The sequence below is a fragment of the Strongylocentrotus purpuratus genome, unplaced genomic scaffold (assembly GCF_000002235.5).
Source record: "Strongylocentrotus purpuratus isolate Spur 01 unplaced genomic scaffold, Spur_5.0 spur5_scaffold_6, whole genome shotgun sequence".
Classification (NCBI taxonomy): Eukaryota; Metazoa; Echinodermata; class Echinoidea; order Camarodonta; family Strongylocentrotidae; genus Strongylocentrotus; species Strongylocentrotus purpuratus.
The window spans coordinates 7,971,219-7,996,227 of record NW_022145612.1 but is presented as its reverse complement, the minus strand read 5'-3'; the positions used below and the strand labels follow the sequence as shown (position 1 = coordinate 7,996,227).

General features: G+C 37.5%; 1 protein-coding gene across 1 annotated transcript in view; it reads left to right on the top strand.

The window, feature by feature from the left end:
* Window positions 1-2,912: 2,912 nt before the first annotated feature.
* Window positions 2,913-25,009, top strand: part of LOC115919117 (F-box/LRR-repeat protein 20-like) — a 33,250-nt gene continuing 11,153 nt past the window's right edge. The window contains exons 1-6 of the mRNA XM_031000470.1: window positions 2,913-3,060; window positions 10,988-11,046; window positions 11,371-11,425; window positions 14,370-14,444; window positions 15,206-15,300; window positions 16,826-16,990. Coding sequence (XP_030856330.1) covers window positions 3,031-3,060; window positions 10,988-11,046; window positions 11,371-11,425; window positions 14,370-14,444; window positions 15,206-15,300; window positions 16,826-16,990 — 479 coding nt within the window. The 5' untranslated portion in view covers window positions 2,913-3,030. The remainder of the gene's footprint in view (window positions 3,061-10,987; window positions 11,047-11,370; window positions 11,426-14,369; window positions 14,445-15,205; window positions 15,301-16,825; window positions 16,991-25,009) is intronic.

Below are 25,009 nucleotides of genomic sequence, written 5' to 3'. Positions count from 1 at the left end.
ATTGAGCATGTTTTAATTGGCTGTGTGATGGAAAGGACTCTTATAAATGCCCCGAACAAAGCCCCGAACTACAAATCGTAAAATTTTCTCGATCGTTAGCCCGTATGCAACCTCACAAAGTAAAATGCATAACATACCTATATATACATTGCAATGTGATTTTTTAAAATAAATACAATAAAGGCGGGGTGTGCCCCCTTTCCCATTTTTTAGACTTTCTTAAAGTTTCACTTTAATTTGTAAAATGAAATTCCCCAAAGAGGGGACAGATGCAGAAGTACACTTCAAAATCCTATGAAGATACTACAGAGGGAAACAAAGCACTTATCATTAGGAAAAGGAGGACTTGTCAAAGTATCAGGGGTACTCATCGGAGATGTAAACGGGCACTTATAAATTAAGGTACCTCCTCAATAAATCTCCGTCGTGAAAGTCAATATGGGCCGGACTTTGTCTCGCAAAAAAGCGCCCCTTTACCGGAGATTTTAGGAACTGACTCCCCTCGGTCCCTCCGACCCCAGACTACATACCGTCTGTTACATACAGAGCCTTGGAGGGTTTTTGAGCAATGGTAGGGAGGGAGCATGCGAACGACCACTATCATTTCAGTCATCGAAATTTAGGTATTATGAAACGTGTCTGCTAAAACAAAAAGGGCAAGGGCCTTTCTAGAGAGGGTTTGGCGGTGTCACCCCCACATTAAGATGATCTAAAAGAAACTGTTGAATTTTGGTCGGACAATCGTCGCCTACTCCCCCCCCCCCCTCATTAAAATAGTCTAGCGATGGTTCTAGGATGAGTGCATATGCAAAACAGTGGTAGGACTACAACTTATACTGTTAGCCTTTTCAGGATTGTTAGCCTCATTCCATATTTCTGGTTATTCCTCAGTATAAGATGGTTTGAATTTAAGAACTTTTTGAGATTATAATTTTTTTTTTAAATACAAGGAGTGTAATTGACTCAATAAGATAATCCGAAGTCTTGCAGTTTCAGATTCAATTGAATATGCTGCTTTTATAGGATAATGTTATTTGACCTCCAGGCTAATATTTTTACCTCTGACATTTTGTGCCTTTGTGACGCTTTTTTTTTTCTTTTTTTTTTCTGACGTTTTTTCCTGGTATTGGTGGCATAGATGTGTCCAAACAACGACGGGCGGAAATGATTACAGTCAAACTTAATAATGATTATAATTAATTACGATAATCGATAATTAGATCTTATTTCCAATATCAATAATAAATGACTGCTCTTCCTGCAACTATCATTACCCCCACGATTGACAGTTATCCAATTAAGACATTTTAGTCTAGAGGCCCTGGGGCAAATGTGGTAAAAATACGTTGTTAAATGTCGTAAGCAAGGTTAAAATATTGCGGGCGCGATTGTAAGTAAATATTTTTAAGGGGGTGAAGGCTGTGGGTTCTGGCATTTATTTTGTGCACGTACCTGACTTAAATTAATTTCAAAATCATTTTTTTTTTTTTTTTTTTTTTTTTAGGGGGAGGCGGGGTGCTTGAGCGACTCCCCGGCAGGCACGTAGCCACGGGGGGGGGGGGGGGGCATGTGCCCCCAACATTTTCCAGGATCGGTTGAAATTTGTTAGACCCCTTGACCTCGATCGATTACATGTATGTGCCCCCCCCCCCCCCCCCCAACATCAAACTCTGGCTACGTGCCTGCTCCCCGGAACCGCTTTCTATAGAACCGGGACCTCTGGCATGAGACTCAAGAGCTTCCATTAACTATACCGTAAGTGGGACTTTGAAGGCTTTAGGGGCTTTCAGAAAATATCAATCCAAAGAGATTCGGTCACCAAGTGTAAGATGACCAAAATAGACAAACACCAGACCTTTTGTTATCTTCGAAATAATTGTTTACAAAATGAAATTAGAAAAAAAACAAGAAAAAAAGAAGGCGTAAATAGGTATCGTGGGGGGCACTGCATGTCCCCCTGCAATGCCCAATCTAGCCTAAAGTAGCAAATAGACAATACAAAATGTGCTCCTCACTGTGCAACATATTTAGACTAAAAAGTCACCTGAAATACGTAACATTTTTGTTGTTCCCTTGCTTGTTTGTTTGTTTACTTGTTTCCTTATTTGGTTGGTAATTTGTTGCTTTAATTTCAAGAGTATCTAGCGAGCGGCCACTGATAAACGAGGTTAAAAAAACCTAATTAATATAGTACACTCCTGAAATTGTCATTCGCTTTACTATTCCTGACCCTCGGAATTCGAAATACATCGATAAACTTTCACTCCTAGGATGGGGGGTGGGGGTATAATAATATTTATATTTATATGTATTGTACACGCTGCACAAGACGTCGGAGGTGGATCCGGGCTGCACATGCCATGCAATTTAAATTTTATATTATATATATATATTTTTTATTTTAAATTTTCTTTTATCATGACAAGGCTATTATCGCTGCAACTGTTCCTCACTTTTCCTTCAAATGCTAAGATTTTTTACGCTACGCGCACAGTGAGGAATTCCACCTGTAACGCAAAATACGCGGAAATATAGGGGCAAAACGTATCTATTATCACTAATTAAACTGCACATGCGCGTAGGGCCCAAAACATGCATAAAGAGCTAGAGGAGCTCCGTAGCACCCGTAACAGCTGATTAAAATCGCGAAAAGAACGAAAGATTTGATTGGTGGAGCGAAGAACCCTAGCAGAATCAATGTCTCATATTAGAAAATCCTAAATCCTTGTATTTGCATTGATAAGCTGTATTTAGGGGTACATATTTGTTGACATTTTATGTTAAGGTAGTACAGATAAAGAATAATTCTGCCTTCAAAAGTAAAACATGTGTGTTAAGTCATGAGCCCAATAGCCAATGGAACTCGCGCTCTCATCAGCTGTAGACAATAACAATGTTAAAGGCCCTGCCATATTCCCATAGATCTACATAACTTTGTTATGGTCATTGTTATGGTTCGTGAGTTAATGTGATGTTCAGGCATACTGTTCTAACTTTAGTCACCTTGCATTTGCCCTGAACAGCGCAAATATGACGAGTAGTGTGAGGAGTAGAAGTGAGGTGAGTATAATAATTATAACATTTAGTGATAGTGGAGTAAAAGTGGAAATTGAAAGAGTTGACCGTCGAATGATGTCTGCCGACGACGATTGCCGACTAGGCCGAGCAGGGGCATGTATGTAAGGCTGCGCCTGCTGACGGCGCGCAGTGCAGTGCAATGCCAATGGCGAAGAAATATAATGCCTGTGACTGTGTACGTGTGCATGTGTTTTTGTCTGGTCAACATTTATGTTGTGCTACGTCTGTCTGAGAAAGGAAAGGGAAGTAGATAAATTTATAAAGTTACTTCTTCGATCACCATCACCATGATGAAGATATGACATGTTCTTCATGGAAATTGTCTAAATTGCTCATGATTTATATGACACTTGTGAACATTTGTTTGAACTTCCTAGCAATTATAACCCAGCAGAATAGATTAAGTTAGTAACGGTAAGAATTAAGAAATGTATAGATTGTAACTTCATATTATGGTGGGTGTAGAACCTGAAATACAGAGGAATCTAGTGTAGAAGAGGGATTCTGCTACAATAACACAGGTGCCTGAGGCATGAGGCAAAGATTCCTGCTTCTTTTTCCTCCTGTGGGTGTCGGAGACAACAGCACCTGAGGAGGCAGAAATTTTCGGTCTACCGACCGCCTAGAATGCATGATGGGCTCTACTTGGATTCTTGCTACATCATATATGTTGACTTAATGATGGGGGTTTCTAGAAGTAGAAGAAGAAAAAAATACTCCCCCCCCCCCCCCCCCCCCCCCCCCCCATCAGGGATATCCACGAGGGTGGATTCCAATAAATGACTGTTTTGTGAGATGTGCACTTGGTTTTTCTAGGCCAGGTGAGGGTAGTGTCAGAATGTATGTATTTCACTATATGTACATTTAAAGTGAAAATAATTTTGAAAAAAGATCCCATTCCTGCATAATACTGCTTCAGCTGCACATGCTGCATGATTCAGAAGAGTATCACGCATGTATTTGTTCAGAGCTAGAAGGTCGTTTAAACTCTGTGTCCAAATTCATGAGTTAATATCCTCCTTGCTCGATCTGAACAGCGTCAGCAGTCCTGAAAGCCAGCCTTGTCCTTTCAGTCATCAAATGAATCTTCTTCTTCCATTTTGAGTACATCTGTACCTCTTTACAGAGTAATATCGTACTATACTGTGGTATGTGCAGGTGGACCACTACTCTGCACGAATAGTGCAGTGGGTTCTTAACATGCAAAGGTAGTGACTCTTCTCTACACGGGGCCTCCATTTAACATCCTATTCTAGGGACATAGTGTTTTTCAGGCTATTTGAGGCTCTTATGTGACCAATAGTGGATATAGTGGATATATTTTGGCACCCAAGATACACGACAGACCTGAGGCTGAGGGAGATCAAGAAAGTGCAAAAATGAGCAACATAGCTAATTCCATCTGAAGCAATGTTAGACTATATGGGAGCAGGCTTTGAGCAATAAAGTTACCATCCCTCCAGCGCAAAATGAGAAGAGGTGACATGATCCAGAGTCTAGACTTATAAGGATGAGGATAAGTTCTTCTCAACTGTCACCGTTGAGGCAACTCTAGGTCATCAGCATACAGAAGTGTGAGGTGATCCTGTTGAAACTACCGGTCGTTTTATCGAGTGGTGCTTCATTCTAACCTGAACTGTTTTTGCTTGCATGGTGAGTGGATGCACATATTTAATTTTATGGAAGCGTTTGGTGCTGAGACTGAGAGGACCAGTGCTTGTCCAATCTAATCTTGAAAGAAGTCATCCATTCAAACTCTTTCAGAAAAGTAGCAAACTGGACGTGAGAGCAAATTAGAGAGGTGATTGACAGGAACTCTCCTCCAACTGAGGTGAACTCTTTCAAAGCCAGGCTTGACAAATATTGGTGTGGTGAACGATATATGCCCACCCTTTGGAGGATTAATTTAACATTGAAAAGCACTGTACACATTACACTCTGACACTGTCACACGTCATCAGATTAAATTATTGGAGAAGGAAGATAGACCTCAAAACTCGACTGCAGGGCAGCATTTAATGAAACCGTCAAAAGTTCAAGTTAACCAACATCCTATTGAAATATGTGTATTAGTTTAACACATGTTTCCACAAGATGTTGTTGTACTTCTACTTATGAAGGTTTCATGAAACGATGCCCAGATCTCTGCATTTTCAAGTACATCCGATAATAAGTTAATTGAGTCTCTACACTATATAGTGAACCTGGTATCCACAGAAAGGCAAGTGATTTTAATTGCCAATGCTTTGTTGTAGTTTCCATAACAAACCCATTAAAATATCACATTCACTGCTTAAGCTGCACATGCAAAATAACATGGAAAAGTAAAAACAATACATCCATTACGTCATTGCCCTAAAGATGATCAATTTTCAAAATGGAAATTGAAAAAAACTTTCCAAAACGATACTTAGTGTGTAACAAACAATTGGTACAAAGTAGTATGGTAAATGTGTATGCATCCAGGGAGGTCAGATCCAATGGTCATCTTGAGTAAATTCAGCTATTTATAGAGATGATGCCCTGTACTGTTGCTAATGTAAATGTGGATTAAGTCAGGAAACCTTTTTTAACTGAACATTACTGAACCAATGATAAGAAATGCATCTAACAATGGTTAAAACATTCAGGTTGCGTGTTCAGACATTTAGAAAATGCAACACTTCGTGCTACCGCAAATACGGTGTTTAGCCTGTACATTTGGGAGGGCAGCACCTGCCATGGTTATATATTTGGCAAAAGCAATCCTGGTTCCCATACAAGTACAATGCATACAATCACTATGGAAGCCGGAAGAAACCTTGTCTTTATCATTTTCCCCAGTATTGTATCTGCGCATGTGCTGATCTGCGCAGTGTAGGAGGAAGGTCGCCATCTACGGTTGAACACCCTATTTGCGGTAGGGAGAACTGCGCTTCGGTTTATTTCATCAAACAGCAAAACTTCACAAAGGAGATTTAGATTTAACCCATGGTTTAAACCCTTATTTACATAACCCATGGTCTGAAATTAGCGCAAAATAAGCGCGAAACAGTCAGATGTCCAATATGTCCAATGCAAGGTATGCTTAATTTGTGCTAATTTTAAACCATGGGTTATGTTAATGAGGGTTTAAAATATGGGTTAAAGTTAAACCTCTTTTGTTAATGAGGGTTTAAAATATGGGTTAAAGTTAAACCTCTTTTGTTAATTCGGGCCATAGGGCTAGGGTTGCAGTTGGATTTTAGGGGATGTTAAGATTAGGGTCACATGTACACGTAAGTTCTGTTTTTTTTGTGGTCCGGGTTAAAGTAAAAAAAAGGTGTGTAGTATTAACAGTGGAGGAACTGTAGAAGTATGTGTCGTACAAATCTGAGTTAATTCAGTTTTGAAGTGAAGAAGGGCTGTACTGTAGTATGTACACCTACAAATGTACTTAATCAAAACAGCGTCCAATAATGATAATGGTTTTATAGCCAGCATACTTGCACATGCATTTTGTGTAGACAGCCCTACCATGCATGAACATTGGTATGCCAGCCTTCTTATAAGTACCGGTATACACTGTAAGCTTCACCAACGTATATACAACATAATTAATGTCTTTGCACAGGACATCAGTGTCACAGCTGGGACCTGAACCATGGACCGTGTGATCTACATGTACAGTTTAGTGATCGACTTATTCACTAGACCACAAGACCTCTACATACCCTGAAAACTGGATCTACATGTACTATTAAGTTTTTCCACCTCAAAAATTATTGCTGGTACTTCAGTCACTGTACATTTGTTGCACAAACTACTGTACATACATGATATGAGAAATGGAGATATGACTGTGCATGTAAAATAATGATAATGATTTTAGAGCCATCATTTTTGTACAGTCATATCTCAAATGCAATGACTAATGTACTCGATTCACATTCTGACTATTGAAATAGATTTATTCGTAACAGGTGAATGAAACAATTGGTAATGAGGCATTTAAGAAAGACTTATGCATTCAATTTGATTACAGTACGAAAATGGCCTATTCAAGTTTTAGTGTTGATACATTACCTCTCTAGTTAGTGTATCATCATGCTTGATGTTGGTATCATTGAAAAACCAGTTTATAACCCCTTTTCAGTGATGCCCCTTTTATGTGCAGTACACCTGAATGGGAGGCGAAAGCGAAAGTGAAAAGTTGCAAAATGCATTTTTATTCCTTCAAAACACAGTCCATCCCCAAACAAATAAAGAATCCACTATTGACAATAACAATTTGCAACATTTCACTTTTGACTTGGCCCTATATTCAGATGCACTGCACATTCAATGATTATATAATCATTACAAATGGGGCAAAATTGAAAGGGGAATAAACAGGCTATTTACTGATACCAACGCCAAATGTGATTATACATTAACAAAAGAGATTTCAATGCTAAAACTTGAACTGCAGAACCTTTTTGAGGGGTTTACAGTGTAGATCACTTCTGATGCACTATGTTTAAACCTAAATTTGTATGAAATTGTTTATAGGTTTTGAGGATATTACATGCAGCAATTTTCAATAAACCTTTGTCCTATGACAAAGTGACCTTTATACGATGTACATGTAATGCACTCTGCTCATGTACATGTTTTGAGTATCTTTGTGTTTTCATCCTCTCTTTGTTCTCATGTTATTTGTTTAACTGGCTCTACATGCTCTTGCCCGCTGTCCATCTCTTCTTTTCGTTCTCTCTCTCTCTCTCTCTCTCTCTCTCTGTTTCTCTATGTCTCCTTGTTTGTCCATCTACATGTAACTCTTTCCATATATTATTTTACAAATATCTTTGTCACCTTTTTTTAACAGTACATTTACATGTACATGTACATGTACGTGCTAAATGTTGGTTTCTTCTGATCTCTCTCTCGCATTCCCTTTTTTACTCTCTCTCATTCTTGTTACTATACCAAGAGTGCACAAGGTTTTAAAAAAATGTATCCTATGTTCATGTGGATTCTTTGTCTCTCTCTTTCTCTCTCTTTCTCTCTCTTTCTCTCTCTCGTGCTCTTCCGCCCTCCCTCTCTGTCTGTCTCTCTGTCTGTCTCTCTTTCTCTCTCTCACTCACTCACTTTATTCCTTGCTCATTCTCTTTGTGCTCTTTGCCCCACATGTCAATCTGTTTCAATTGTTCATACATCTGAGTCACAACCAGAAATAGTTTGGACTCCCAGTGGCAACAATTTATTTGTGGTCTCTCAAGATACACATTTGAGGTTGGCAAAAGGAAGTGCTCATCACATTTCAAGCTGTTTATAAACACATCACAATGGAGTAAAGGAAGATAAGCTTTTAACAAAGGAATATATCATCACCTCATTATTTCAGAACATTTGATGCACTTCCTGTTAATAATTCAATAATAATATAGAATTTGATTTTTCAAATATGATTTCTATGAATTGGACAATAAAAGCTTGCAAAGAACCTACAGTGTACATATTGAAGATGTATGTTAGTAATATTTATCTACACCTGCAGACAAAAAAAAATTCACTAGTCTATAGTTTGAAATGTTCTTTGTTTGAATTAACATTCATGGTTACCGTTACACAAGGAATGGGAATGGGTTTTCATCCCCCAAAATGGTCTAGAAAATTGGGATGAGCCTTTTTTCGATGTTAGATTCTGTTCCATCGTGTGCTATACATGTACATATATTATTGTATGTCTGAGTACTGATTTATACTGCCTCAGTTTGTATTGAAGTTTAACCTTATACATGTAGCATGAAACTAGGACATGTACCAGTATACAGTATTTTACAACATGAACTTGGCCTCCATGACTGAATCAGTAAAATCTTCAAACACAGGATAAGATATACATTATAGATGTGTATGTGAGCTCTTTCTCAATACAATCTACAGAATATTACAATGAACAATATCAACATGAACTTGGCCTCCATGACTGAATCAGTAAAATCTTCAAACACAGGATAAGATATACATTATAGATGTGTATGTGAGCTCTTTCTCAATACAATCTACAGAATATTACAATGAATCTAAGCCCTTCCTTGTTTTATCACCTTTTAAAAAAATAATTATCCACTCAAAATAATGAAAATGAAAATACATAAAATATTTATTTGATGTATTATTTTCCTTCATATTATCTGTTGTTTCACCATGCAACGTGGTGACATACACTGTTCACTCATACATGAACATGTAGGTCTATAGTTATTGCCAACATACCATAACATACGGATACATACATGTATATGAAGTAATGTGGCTTCATGCATCCTAATTACTTTCTTCATGTATGTGCATGTATTAGACATTTTTTGGAAGGTACATATATACGGTGGCCGCCTTAATCCCGTGAGGCAATTATTGTGCGTTTCTATGTACCCTTCCATCCTAGCATTAATATACATGATTGATGTTTATAAGCAGGTACATGTACAATGTAAGACATTAGGAATGTGCAGGCTCTTTTTTGCGTTGTTGCTTTATGGAAGCTGTATCTCTGCATGTACGCAAACATGAATTACACATTTATGTGAAATTGTGAATGAATGCAAACATGGAAACATAGGTGTGGAAGGCTTAGGTTGCACAAAGTAAATGCTTAGGTTCATGCCAGGTTACTAGAAAGTTCATTTGAGGCCATACGTGTTGAGCATACCTATAGCGGCCTCTAACCAGTCGAGGACCCCTCTAGGGCCAGGTTGCATAAATACACGGTATAGTTGTAATCTGCACCCACTCTGGTATGCCAACTCAGCTGTTCCTAAGCAATTATTTATGGAAGGCCTTTGTGAAGTTACTTTGTTGATCAAATCCAACAAAGAAGTACTAGTTTTGCTGTACATGGATGTAGGCGTAAAATATTCAATGTACAGTTTAGATTCATATGAATGATGTAGGCCTTTCTTTTCCCTTTAATTTTATCATCCTCATGATAATGATGATGATTATTATTAATATTAATATTATTATTATTATAATTATTATACAAATCTATGGTATTTCTTATCAAAATTTATTATAAATTATTATTACTTTATCAATTTCATTATATTGTTATTGTTATTATAAATATCATTATTATTATTACTTTCTATTTTTTATTAATTATTTTAGTATTTTTATTATTATCCTCATCAATGTAATGATGTAATCCTCATCAAAATATTGTTATTATGATGATTAGTAGTTGTAGTAGTAATAGTTGTAGCATTAGTATATGTAATGATATTATTATCATTTCCACCACTGTCAATCCTCGATAGTATTTTATTTTTAATTTCGAATATAATGAAAAAAAAGGTAGAGATCAGCATTATACCAGAATGATTGTTTTTCCTGTTTACTAGTAGTACAATGTATCCTAGACCTAGGTTCCTCAGGTAGATAAATTTACATTGCTGCAACAATAGATGCCAATCCTGAATGTGTGCCAAGGATACATGTACAGTGTACATGTAACGCTCATGATTCTATTAAAAGAATAGTATGACTCTGGTTGTTATATTTATAGTCTTTTGTTTGGTTTATGTTCATGCATTGTAGTTTGTAACACAATGATTTTTATTTTGTTGTCTTGTACTGGTTTCTCCTTATTGCTGTGAACATGTTCATTGAATGTCACATCTTTCTGAGTTCATGAATGTACATGTACACCGACATGTACAGTAGTAGGTGTAAAAGAAATATGATGAAAAAGTAAAAAGTCATGTTTTCCTTTTTTTCTTAGAAGGCCAGTGGAAGTGCATCGATGTGGTTAAATCTTGGTTGAATATTGTAGCATGAGTTCAGGAAAATGCAATTTGTAATAAGGTCATAGTACAGATAAATCAGAATATTCACAATCTACAAGTACATATGTACATGAATATAACCATAAACATTCTTTCTGTGTTTCATTGTTCTTATTCAGATTCGGACGGAAGAGGAGGCTATGATTAACCAAAGGTTACCTAAGGAAGATATACTTAGGTAGGAAAATTATCATATTCTTGGAGAAAGATATAACTATGTATCTACAGTATCTTACCAAAAAAGTCAAACAACAGATGTGTACTGTTGATATATTACACTGTGTATATTATGAGGTACATCTTCTTGATTAAAAAAAGTTCCAGTATTAAAGTAATTACATTTCCTGTTTGGGGGTGATATAGGAATCTAACTCGGGTTCACATAGATGTATCCTAGTCATTTACAATGATTACATACATAATATGTTGAACATCCTTATCACTGTGTTTCTTGGTGAATCCCCCATGATTTTGCTATTTTGTTTCTCTTTTTGTTTTGCAGGGTATTTTCGTATCTTGATGTAGTCAGCCTGTGTAGATGTGCACAAGTATCAAAGGTAGGTTTGTGAACATTCAGCCACACGAAAGAGGACAAAACCTGTATGGATACCTCATTTGTCATTGATAAATATATATATAGCCATCATGCATAAATTTCCCCCTTTTTTCTCATGATCAGGCATTGTTAGAAAATAGACTTTTCTAAATGTAAATCTTTGTTTATTCTTCTTCTTTGTCTTCTTCTCCTTTGTCTTCTTCTCCTTTGTCTTCTTCTTCGTCTTCTTTTTCGCCCTTCTTCGTTTTTATTTGTATAAGTCATACAAGATGTTATATACAATATACAATAAGAACCACACTTAACTTGAAATAACGCAATGGCTCGCGGAAAGACAAGACAGCACGCTTGTCTACTCCACTAGAATTGAGCATCTTCGTGTTAGATCAATATATGAGCTTTATAATGTATGCAGAATACACCAGAAGTATGGATCAAAAGATTTAATATCCTCCATATATGACAGCCTCACAAAAAGCATTTAGTATGGCTTCCATAAGTTATGTTTCAAGAGATAAAATAGAAGCTTCATCCGTGACAAATGATAAAAACCTAGCAGGAGAGAGAAAGATTTTATGGGTAAGTCTAGATGATGCTGGTAATGGGGCCAGGGGTAGGGATATGAGTGTGTTTGTGTGTAAGGTTTTGTTGCATGATGATCATGGAAATTGTATTAATTATAAGAGATGAATGATATATGAGAGTAGCTGATAATTGTTACCACGAACGATACTTTTATAGCCACAGCATAGACAGTTAATGCAATGTCTCTTCTATTATTCTTTCTTTTCCTCCTTCCCCTCCTCCTTCCTCCTCTCTTATTCATTATCTCTTCTTTATCATTTTATCATCTCTCCCTTATCTTTTCTCCCATCCCTTTCTCTCTCTTCCACCTCTACCCCCATGCTCCTTCCTTCTCCCCCTTCCCTCTCTCATTCACTCTCTCTTCTCTCCTCTCTCCCATTTCTCCCCTCCCATCTTGCTCCCTACATGTACTTCTCTCTCTTTTCCTTCTTTTGCATCTCTGGCTCCTCTTACTTCCCTTTCCCCTCCCTCCTTCTCTGTCTCCCCTTTTCCCCCTGCCCTCGTTTTCTCCCTTTTCTTCCACTCCTACCCTCTTCTACTTTTATTCCCTTCCTCTGATACCCTTCCTCCATCTCTAATACTCTTTTTCATTTTCTTGCTTAGTGTATCTTCACTCGTATTTTAGTAATACATGTACATGTAGTAGCTGTAACAGCCTGCTAGCAATGTTCCTTCACCTTCCATAGCTTCGATCTCCACACTTATCTCCTTTTCAATAATTGCCATCTGACTTCTAACCCCTCCTCTTTGTGCTTTTAGCCCCCTCCTTTTCAAAATATTGAGCATCGACCTGTCATTCTGGATACTTGAATAGTATAGTGGTATTTGTGATGCTTTTTTCTTCTTAGTTTGTACCTTTTATCACGGCTACATTGTACATGATTGATAATGCCTGGGAATGGGGTATGCATTATACAGATTGACTCACATGTGTAGTATATGATATACTTGCACCTGCACATCTTTGATCAGCTAGAGAGAAGCTACTTTAGGATTGATTTGTCCTGGAGAAAAATGGTTTGATTTTCTTAGACCCCGTTCTCACTCACTTCGTTGGAGCGCTCTGGAGCGCTCTAACTAAGACCCGCTCCTCAGGAGCGGTTCTTAGGTGAGTGAGAACGCTCAAAGTGGTCCAGGAAGCGGACTTCTGGACCGCTCCAGAAGTCCACCTTCCGAGGTGGTCTTGAGGAGCGGGTCTTATTAAGAGCGCTCCAGAGCGCTCTAACGTGCAATGTGAACGGAAAGCGTACTTTGAACGGAAGTGAGCTAGTGACCTTCGGTGCGAAACATGCAGTACGGTACATACGGTTTGTATTCCGCGCGCGAAAAAATTGACCTGCCTACCTGAGCTGCCATAGCAACAAGACCACTTTGACTCGTGGAGCGGTTTGAGCCATAAAAACTGCTCGGAGTGTGAACGCTCGCAAACCGTTCCTCAAGACCCGTTCCTCTGGAGCGGTCTGGAGCGGTCTAACTAAGACCACTTTCAAAGTGAGTGAGAACGGGGTCTTAGTCAGCCATGTAAGATTTATAAAGGAATTCTTAAAGACCTTCAATTTCAGTTGGTCATGTAGCAGTTACCTCTAATTGATTTTGGATTTAGACTTGAGCTTTCCTTCTGAGATGCTAAAAGCCTTGTTCCATTATGTCACAATAAACCCTGGGACAAGATAAAATGACATAGGAATATTGTGCTTCACATATCAGTATATTATAACACATCTATAAATGAGAGCAATTTGCTGCAAACAGATTTTGTTCCTTATCCCTGGGAGCCATTCATTTACATTTGAAGGAAAATAATCTTTGCCATTTACATTGCCATATGTGAACATACCTCTACTGTAGTTCAACCGTTTTAATTTGGGAGTTTCCATCACGTTTTTAGTGTGGTCTCTTCACATGATCACCTTATATACATGTAGTGTAATGTTACTCAAGTTAGTGCTTCATGGATTTCTAACATTTATAGATGGCCTCTCTCTCTCTCCTCATTATTTAATGAAAAGAGGAGCTTGAGTACTATATTAAGTTACTCAAGTGCAGCTTTGAAGAAGTATGGAACAGGTGTGTGCAAACGTGTTGAAAATCCAGGAATGTATTTTTGTATATTGTGTCATTTTTATCTCAAATATTAATCAGATACCATAATCATTTTAGAAACTAAATTTCCATAGAAAATAGAATGCATGCATGCAAGAGCATCTAAATGTTCTCAAAAGTGTGTGTGTGTGTGTGTGGGGGGGGGGGGTAGCATCACTGTGAGAGGAAGTAGAGAACTTTTATTTACATATAAGAACTATTAAGTTTCTTCTTTTTTTTCTAACCACATCAATCATGTTTTCTTTTGTTTTTTCCAGTCCTGGAATATTCTTGCTCTAGATGGCAGCAACTGGCAGAAAGTGGATTTATTTAACTTCCAGACAGATATAGAGGTAATTTCTTACCCTAATTTTGTCCTGTCCTTTTTAAGTTACGCTATTATCTGTTTAGATCCAAAAGGACCTTAACACATATATTGTAAAGAGTTAATGCCCTTCTGGCTCCCAACATATGATATGATGTGTTCAATTTCAGAAATCGATTGCAAATCACAATCCAGCTTTATAGAGAACTCCAGTTAACTCTCTTATAAACAAAATGATGTTGAGTTTCTTAAAAACTGAATTCACACTTAATTGATTGAGTGAGACATTTTTAGTATGAGAACATTTCATTTAAGAAAATGATTTGCCCCAAAAGAGGTTAAAAATAGGGGGGAACTTTGGGATGGAAAAGTTGAAATGCTCTAGGCTGTTGCTCTGGCCTCACAAACAGGTTTATATTGAAATTCTTGTCGATGTACACTATAGTCATTCTGTATTGATAAGGGATTTGGCTACTTATAGTCTCCACCTGCATGATGATCAATCACCAATGACATCTCATTCTAAATATACCTCTATGTTCTCTAGGGTTGCAGTATTGACTATTTCTTTACTTTAAATATATGCAGTGTCCCATTTATTATTTATAGTGTAGTATCCATCATAACATGAGGAACAATAATGCACATGCTTGTTTTATAGTTGAGATGAAATACAAACTTATCAAACTTAGTCAATGGAAAGTACTAATGTTCTTGATAGCTTGCGGTATCATGTGCTCAGCCTTGCTACAAGTCTCTTTAATATGGATGTATTTTTCATTTTCCCAGGGGCCAGTTGTGGAGCACATATCAAAACGATGTGGAGGCTTTCTCAAGAACCTTAGTTTACACGGATGCAAGAGTGTCACTGACGATGCCTTGAAGTAAGTCATGCAATTAACCTCATACTGTATTCCTCTATTTTAACTCATGTTGCAGTTCAGGATTTTTCTTATTTTCTAAATTAATCAGTTTCCCCTCCTCGAATTGGCAACAATTAATCTCATTTTCCACTCCTTCATTCTCTAAAGAGGAAAAAAATGTTTCATTAAATAAACCAAAATGACAAAATTTTGCAAAATTTAGCCAAATACTGCGAATCTGTACACAAAAATGGTGATTTTATAGTTAAAAACCACATTGCCAATTTGAGACTTCAATTATTCTTGAAGACTATAATTATTACTTACAATTAAATCACTCTTATTCAATAATGGCTCAAAGTACTGCAATGGAGATTTTCTTTGATTTTTTCTCTTTCTGCTCAATAGCATTTTGTAATTTGGATCAAAAGATGATGAAAAAAGGTAACTGAAAAGGAGACACCGAACTTTTATGGGTTATACCTTGAAAGTAGCCATTTAAAGTTAAAAACTTATTTGCCTCTCGTTGACATTCGGATGAAGAATCCATATTTTGACACATGTTTTTGACACAGGGTTAACACATTTTTTAAAATTGATACTATATATTCTTGATTTTCCCCCAATTGTCTTTTTCCTGCATGTCCTCTTCTTACGTTCTGACCATGACCTGCTTTCCTTCCTCCTTCATTTCCGCTGTTACCTGGTTTGGTTTATCATTTCATGCTCTAGTATCCATATCCAGCTTCCTGCTTTTATTATACCTTGTTTGTAATTGTCCTCTTTTTTTATTTTCAATGTTAAATTCTTGATACCTTCCCCATGTCAACAGGATTTCCTTATATCATTTATTATCTATTTTTTTCTTCATTTTATGTAATTTATACTTACTGTCTTAATGTTTGATTGGTAGTGCATACACCTGTTCATGTACTTCCTCTTCGATACACCGTTACTGTGAAAGAGTTTTGTTCTTCTGAGTTCAGCAGACTAGTTCAAATAAAGGCTATGTAGGGTGATTAGAACAAGCCTTGTTTTTTCATTCTGTCACTTCAGTAATCAAAAGCACTACTTTGAAAAATACATGTTGATAAAACTGTGAGAAATGAATTGGTGAAAAGCACAATTACAAGGACGATGAGAATAGAACTGTATAGCATATCAATCAAATTACTCCTGAACTCTATGTTGATATGAATTATGTTAGCATATAGAATTCTAGTTATTTTCTACTGAAAATGAACATTAATGCTTCCCTGAAATAATCAATTTACACATTTCATATGCTTGACAATAAGTTTTTGTGTAGATGTTTTCATGAAGATGGGATGTACTGTATTTGTCTACAAAAGACAATTGACAAGTAGATGTATTCATGAACTTTAAAAAAAAATGTTTCCACAATAGATGCCTACACAATGTTTGAAATACATGAAAATCATAGATATTGCATGTAAATTTGTAGGTAATTAAAAACTGGGTACAGGAGTAAAAATTGCGTTTTCTCGTTCACTATTAATTTTTAAAAATCTCCTTGTTCTTGCAGCACATTTGCAGACAACTGCAGAAATATAGAAGTACTGAACTTAGAAGACTGTAAACGAATTACAGATCATACAGCGCAGAGTCTTAGCAGATATAGCAAGAAGCTTAGCCAGTTGAATATGGTATCCTGCACAGCAATCACAGACAATGCGCTCAAGTCTCTCAGGTACGTTAATTCCCTTTTATGTATCATGTATCACACGTTACATTGTAAGGATGAGGAGATTGAGAGTTCTGCTTAGACCTACCCTCTTGGTCATTTGTACAGAAAGTTCACATGCTTGAATTTAATGTGTGATTTGCCTGTATTATATCATATGAAATAACAGAACACTTCTGACAGCTTGAATAAGAATGCATATGAAGTGAAATGACACATTTATTCAACTACATAATACTCAAACGTATAGGACATCAAATAACCAAATACATGTGCAGAGCTGCCAACCATTCCGTTGTTGCCGGAATTACTCCGTTTTTTCCTCCAAATTACGGTATTACGTTTTTTCTTCATAAAATACGTTTTTTTATTAATTTTTTCTTCTTTTTTTTCTTTTTTTTCTTTTTTTTTTACATACCACACGTCAAACAACTGCCCTGATTTGATCACAAATTCAATATAAAACTAATTTTAAAACATACTTGAAGAGAAAAATATTCTCAAAAAGAATGAAATGCCGATAATACCAAAATAACCAAAACAAAAAAACCTGCTTGTATGGAAAAAAACAGCATAAGGAATGACCATTTCTGCATTGGAAGTGTGTCGCGCATGGTTGTTAGTTTCGTTTTTATGAATTCCTTTTTTTTGCTTGAAATTCCTTTTTTTTGCCATCATGATTCCTTTTTTTGGTCGCACAAGGTTGGCAGCTCTGCATGTGACTTGCCTCAATTTATGTTAATATTAAGGATATTTCCAAAACTTTTTAGGATATCAAACTTTATCAATTATTATATTGCTCAATCTAAATGCAAATTTCAAAATACTTTTTGTCTCTTCATGGCTTGGAGTAGGGGGAGTGTAGTTAGGAGCCAAATCTGCCCCATTTTGGTAGAGAGAGAGAGAGCATCAAAGTATTCAACATTTATTTTTTTAGGTTTTAGGGTTGATTATATATTTCTTCTGTCACAAATGCAAATTTATTTTCTAACTATGGCCCTCTTGGCCAATATATAATTTATATAAATATTTGTCAAAGCTCCACAGAGAAAAGTCATAACTTACCTTAATTAGATGGTTATTACTGCAATGAAGTGTGGAGACAGGTTTCTTAATCGAAACAGATATAAGATCAGGATGCTCCTTATTGCATAGAGTTGAAGCATCGAGGTAGGAGATCTGACAAATGATAATTGGACTTTATGGGTTTGACACAGATAAAATTCCTGTTCATGAAATATTCATACTTCTTTGTGTGTATTGCCTATTTGGAGCATTTCCACTGAAGTTTGGGGGTATTAAAGGTAGTTTTTACAAATAAATAGAACATATGTACATGTATGAATATCTCTGGTTGAATTACAGATACACTTGTAGTATCCTTATTTAATAATTATCTTGTACTTTTGCTACTTGTTTGTTAATTTGTTTGAACTCTGTGAAGCGCTGTGAAACTGTTTAGTACATGTATGTGTAAGAGCACTATATGAATGACTTTATTATTATTATTATTATTATTATTATTATTATTGTGTTATTATCCAAGGAAACTATCCATGAAAGGGGAAAAAATGAGATCTAGATTGAAACATTTGGAAAGCTCATTAAAAAGTATTATTTAAAAAAATAAAAAAATTGAATATGGATATCAGGTGCAGATTTTTCCTTTAACTGTTCCACAATTTCCCAAATGGATTTTCGAATCACATTTCAATATCGAACATACGAGGTACGAACCGCGACGCCTAGGGATGCAGACGGGGTGCGGGGGCATCAAAATGCCATTACTGAGTTATTGGATAAGAGCCAAAAAGTGTGTAACTGATTACAAGCAGGGGTACTCAAGGGTGTCGCAGATCACGAAAAGGGGAAAGTTGGACATGCGTTCAGCGAGCTAGACATCTCTGATAAATGTATACATGATTTATAAATGTGTCTAGCATTTTAGTTGTGTACCCCATCTGGGGAGTCAGCGAGCCGAGACTTATTTTGTGAGAGTGGTTCTTGCTTTATCAAGGTCAAAATCACTTAGTTGTAGTGGGCTAAAATGAGTTTAGGATAACGTGAATGCACTGGTGACCTGCTAGTGACCTCCAAAAGGGCACAAGTCCTTTTTTTTTATTACTTTCAGGGGTTCAATAAAAGCAGGGTAACCACTTACAGTTACAATCTAATTTAGAAGAGTGTGCATTTTCTGAGGGTATCTGTTGAGAGCCAGAAGGGCGTTAATTAATCTGATTTTTTTTCACGGAGCTAATGCCCTTCAGATACTCAACAAACAATAGTTTATGTGGGGTGACAGTCATGGTTTGTTTATTATTAAATCACAACGTCTGCTTAGATCAAGAAGGGCATTAACTCTGTGTTAAAGTATATATGAGTTAATACTTTTTTGGCCCCAAAGAGATGATATGTACTTTACATTATGTGATAATATTGCCATGTAATTGACATGCCATGCACTGGTCATTTGATTACCAGAATCATTAAAAAAATATGAAAAGTGCTGCAATATATTCTTCAGAGCTATTGCTGAACTGGTACTTTTTTGTCCTTCTCTTATACATGCACATACATGTACATAGACAGTGGTTTTCAAATATATTAAACAAGTTTTGTCACCACTACAGTGGAAGGCATCATGTCACCAAAAAAAAAATCATTTTAGATTATATCAAATGCTGGTTGAAATATAATTGTTTTTTGCCCTCAATCATGCAGTTGAAAATCAATCTGAAAGTTTGAATCTTTCAGATATTATAGTAGTTAATTAGGGAGACATGTTTTCATGTGATTTTTATTTATATAAATATACAAGTAGTACATGAAGATGTAATATAGTATTAGTAGAATGTACTAGCAGGACCCGCGGAAATCCGCGGGATTTTAGAGGGGGGCGGGGGGTGTAAATAGATATATAGAGAGTGTTTAAATTAAAACCACCAAGAACTTTATTTGCCATTCAGGCCATTTAAAAAAATATACATGTTTAGCGTCCCCGCCCGCTTCCTTTTTGGGGGCCGCCTCCTATTTATTTATTTTTTGAAATTTTTTTGATTTTTTTTTTTTTGAAAGAAAACAAAACAGCGTCCTGTCCGCTTCCTTTTTGGGGGCCTCCTATATTTTTTTTTTTTTTTGTGAATTTTTTTTTATTTCTTTTTTTTTTGTTGAATTTTTTTGATTTTTTGAAAGAAAAAAAACATGAAAAAAAAAAATTGTCCGAATGTCATGGGAAAAAAAAAAAAAAAGGGCCTCCTCCTTCCCATTTTTCGAAAAAAAAAGGATGCTAAACATGTTTTTTTTTTAATTTGGCCTTATATAAAAATTTAAAAAACGATCCAACTGTACCGGTAGTTATTCTTTAAGCTTTAAGTTCCGTAGTGTGGCGTACCGAATACGCAGAAATTAGGCTGCGTATTAATGGGAAAATAGTCCCTGCGTAGGTTATGCGTAGGCTGGCGTACAGGTTTGCTTATGGTTGCTTACTGTGTGGAAAGCTTTTACTGCTTTGTCGATCTGGCGTAGGGTAGCGTACTGCTGCGTAGTCATGTAGCGTAGTGTTGCGTAAAAAGGCGTACTTTCTGCGTCAAGTTTCTACGCCGAAAGTACGCAAACAAAATTAAACATGTTGAATTGTTTTCGTTCATCTTGCGTACCCCTTTCCGTCCCTCAGCATATAGTAACGTAGGCCAGCGTATAGTTGGTACGCAACACTACGCAACTCTACGTATTGATCCCACGCCAATTAGTGACCCGCAAGTGTCACAAATAAAGTGTGAAAAATATGCTCATCTGACCCTAATTAAACGCCTAAAACCCCCGAGCTTTCGGGGGTGTATGGCCCCTTGAAACCCATGGACCCCACGCCTATATTATATATACACTCAACTCGCTGCGATCTGATCTCTCCCCCCCCCCCTAACTTTGAAGAACGTAACCCCCGAGCTTTTGGGGGTTTATGCTGGCCCCTTGAAACCCGTGGACCCCACGCCTATATTATATATACACGCAACTCGCTGCGATCTGATCTCCCCCCCCCCCCCCCAACTTTGAAGAACGTAACCCCAAGCTTTTGGGGGTTTATGCTGGCCCCTTGAAACCCGTGGACCCCACGCCTATATTATATATACACTCAACTCAGGACCCGCGGAAATCCGCAGGATTCTAGAGGGGGGCGCAGGCAAAATATTAAGTTTTTCATTTCGGGGGCTCCATTTCAAATTTTTGGGAAATTTTCGGGGGCTACTTTTTCAACTTTCGGGGGTTCTTTTTTCTGGGGCTACTTTTTCATTAATTCATAAAAGGATAGGCCTACACTTTGTTGAGATTTGTTTAGTAGGCTATAAGGTTTCAGGCTTCCTACTTCATAATTGCCTATTTAAAATTGATTTGATGCAAGAACTGTAACATAATAGACCCTAGATTGTGATTATTTCCGACCATGAATTTCGATAATCATGTTTCAAAGTAAAATTTTCACAAGAAAATCAGACAGTCGTTTAAAAACGTAGACATTAGTAATACTTTTACTATTTCTAAGCTCAGGTTTCGTAAATCTATTCACAAAACTATATTGAAATCGCGGCAATAATGATGCAAACCAACAGATAACAATTTCAAAGTGTCAAATCAGCTCAGCTGAACTCACACACACTACAGCGTAACTCCAGGAAGCTCGAACACCGGCGCCGCAGGCGTCGGACGCCTGCGGTGCGCGGTGCTGGTGTTGAAGCTTCCTGCAAGCTCACGTCAACTCACACACACTGCACAGCAGCATTGCACTGTGTGTTGACTGAAGGCAGCTTGCGACTCAACTGTCAGTCCAATGGTTTTCTTGTAATAACTTTCCTTTAGAAAATGATGATCAAAATTTAGTATACATGTCCGTAATAATCACAAAATAAGCTTTGATTTCATACCTCCATTCACAAAAACTATATCAAAATCGCGGCAATCATGATGGAAATAGGTCTCTAAGTTTGGACGACGACGGGATTGCTCGTCGTCTGTCGTGTGTCTCTTTGATACGGATGTAATGTTAAATATGCATGAGGTATCTCTGTCGTAACGCATATCCTGCATTATGCATGTCGCGTCTGTTTTGGCCCAGGACGTCGACACGGTGGAGGACCTCGGGCGGAGTATAGCCAATTCCACAGAGTAGACTCTCCCGCGGACGATGGCACCGGGCACCGGGACCCCGAGGGGAGGGTTCAGGAGGAGATAGCTGCACCAACTTCGGTCGGCGATCTCATTAAAAAACAATAGAATACAAAGGCTCGCGGAGACGTCGCGCCCCCCGCGGAGCCTTAGCGTATTACTTATATAGACTAGCAGGACCCGCGGAAATCCGCGGGATTCTAGAGGGGGGCGGGGGGTGTAAATAGATATATAGAGACTGTCTAAATTAAAACCACCAAGAACTTTATTTGCCATTCAGGCCATTAAAAAAATATACATGTTTAGCGTCCCCGCCCGCTTTTTTTTTAAATATTTTATTTTTTTATTTTTTTTATTTTTGAAAGAAAAAAAACAGCGTTCCCGCCTGCTTCCTTTTTGGGGGCCGCCTCCTATTTTTTTTAAATTTATTTATTTATTTATTTATTTTTTATTTTTTTGAAAAAAACAAAACATGAAAAGCACTGCTAAAATGTATTTCTGATTTTAAAAAAGAAAAAAAAAAATTGTCGGCCGCCATCTTGAAAAATAGCCTGAATGTCAGGAAAAATGTACGGAGCGGCCATTTTGAAAGAAAAAAAGAAGAAAAAAAGGGCCTCCTTCCCATTTTTCGAAAAAACAGGACGCTAAACATGTTTTTTTTTTAATTTGGCCTTATATAAAAAAACAAAAACGATCCAACTATACCGGTAGTTATTCTTTAAGCCACTGGAACTGCGTAGAGTTCCGTAGTGTGGCGTACCGACTACGCAGAAATTAGGCTGCGTATTAATGGGAAAATAGTCCCTGCGTAGGTTATGCGTAGGCTGCATGGCGTACAGGTTTGCTTATGGTTGCTTACTGTGTGGAAAGCTTTTACTGCTTTGTCAATCTGGCGTAGGGTAGCGTACTGTTGCGAAGTCATGTAGCGTAGTGTTGCGTAAAAAGGCGTACTTTCTGCGTCAAGTTTCTACGCCGAAAGTACGCGAAAAAAATTAAACATGTTGAATTGTTTTCGTTCATCTTGCGTACCCCTTTCCGTCCCTCAGCATATAGTAACGTAGGCCAGCGTAGTTGGTACGCAACACTACGCAACTCTACGTATTGACCCCACGCCAAATAAAGTATTAAAAATATGCTCATCTGACCCTAATTAAACGCCTATACCCCCGAGCTTTCGGGGGTTTATGGCCCCTTGAAACCCGTGGACCCCACGCCTACACTCAACTCGCTTCGATCTACCTGACCCCCCCCCCCCCCACACTTCGAAAAATGTTTTGTGGGGTCTGCATGTAACATGTAAGATGCAGATTTTTTTTGTAACATGTAAGATGCAAAAAAAAATATTTTGCCCCTCCCCCCCCCCCCCCAACGATCTTATGGCACTTCGGCCTGCCCGCTGTTGTGTTCACGTGTAGGCCTACTTCAATGAATGGATAGACATAAATAGTCGCATGGATGGATACATAATATAGCGTATAGTTGTCGAATATTGGCATGTTTGGCCCTTCATAGTCTCTTCGACTCTGAATAGCTAGCTCACTCACTCACTCAGCTCAGTCGAGCAGCCAGCGCAGCTGCACTGCACTACACACTGTATGCGTACGGCAGAGCTCTTGAAACTGAACGATGTTTTTCTCTGATTTTCTTGTGAAAACCTTCCTTTAATAAATGATAATCAAAACTGAGTAAACATGGCCAGAATAATCACAAAATAAGCTTTGATTTCATACCTCCACTCACGAAAACTATATAAAAATCCCGGCAATAATGATGGAAATAGGTCTCTAAGTTTGGACGTGGATATGGGAAGACATCTGTTGCGCCGATTTTAGGCCTAGATATCATGAAATAAGCTAATAAATATCAAATAAAAACTCGACTCGTTTAAATTTCAAATATGAGGTCTACATTTTAATTAAAATTAAAAAAAATGGTAAAGATTACAACATCTAAAATATACAAAACAAACACGGGGAAGAAAAAAAAAACACTTGAGACGGAGGCGGGATCGAACCCGTGCGTGCAAAAAGTGCAAGAGCTGCCGGCGAATCGAACGCAACCGGCGCCTCAGACCGCTCGTCCACTTCCGTTTCATGCCTAAGCATGAAATTCGCGACGCATAAGTGGGACGTGCGGACGCATCGACGACGTCGACGACGACCGGGACGTCGCACCGGGCCGGGACGTGGCCAATTCCGTAGATTGAAACCCCGTCCGTCCGCGGGACCGCCCGGCGGCGCCCGAGGGCGGGTGGGAGGGAAGATTTGGGCGCCGTAAAATGGACCCCGGATACCCCCCTCGACGCCTTAGCGTATTATTATATGGATTGTATAACTTGTTTAGTTACTCTGCTGGTCTGCCACAAGGTCAATAAATCAACTTCTTAAGAGTTTTATAATAAAAATTAAATAATGTATGGTATCACTAATATAATCAAGGGGCTTTTCAGTTAATTGACATGATGCATTTCATGCTAATTACATGTATTATTGGAAGAAAGATGTTCAAAATTCATGTAGAAAAATTAAGAGAAAAAAATGTGTGAGTATTATAATAAATCCAGGTATTAGACAATTATATCGACATGGTAATGTAAGAACAAAGAAATGTTGAAAGGAATACCATCTACTGATGTTACCAGCTCTCTAGCATCAATATATTTGAGCTTTCATTTGATTCATTCAATCATTCATTTATTTCATTTCATTTTCCCCAAAATTTAAGATACAATATACTGTAGTTCCTTGTCTCTGAGTTAAAATATAAATAGGTACCCAAAAAATCCTTTTAAGCTGTCAGCAACAATTCCTGCCCAAGATTAACTTAATGTTTTACCATGTGTCTGTATGAGATATTGCTTTTTAT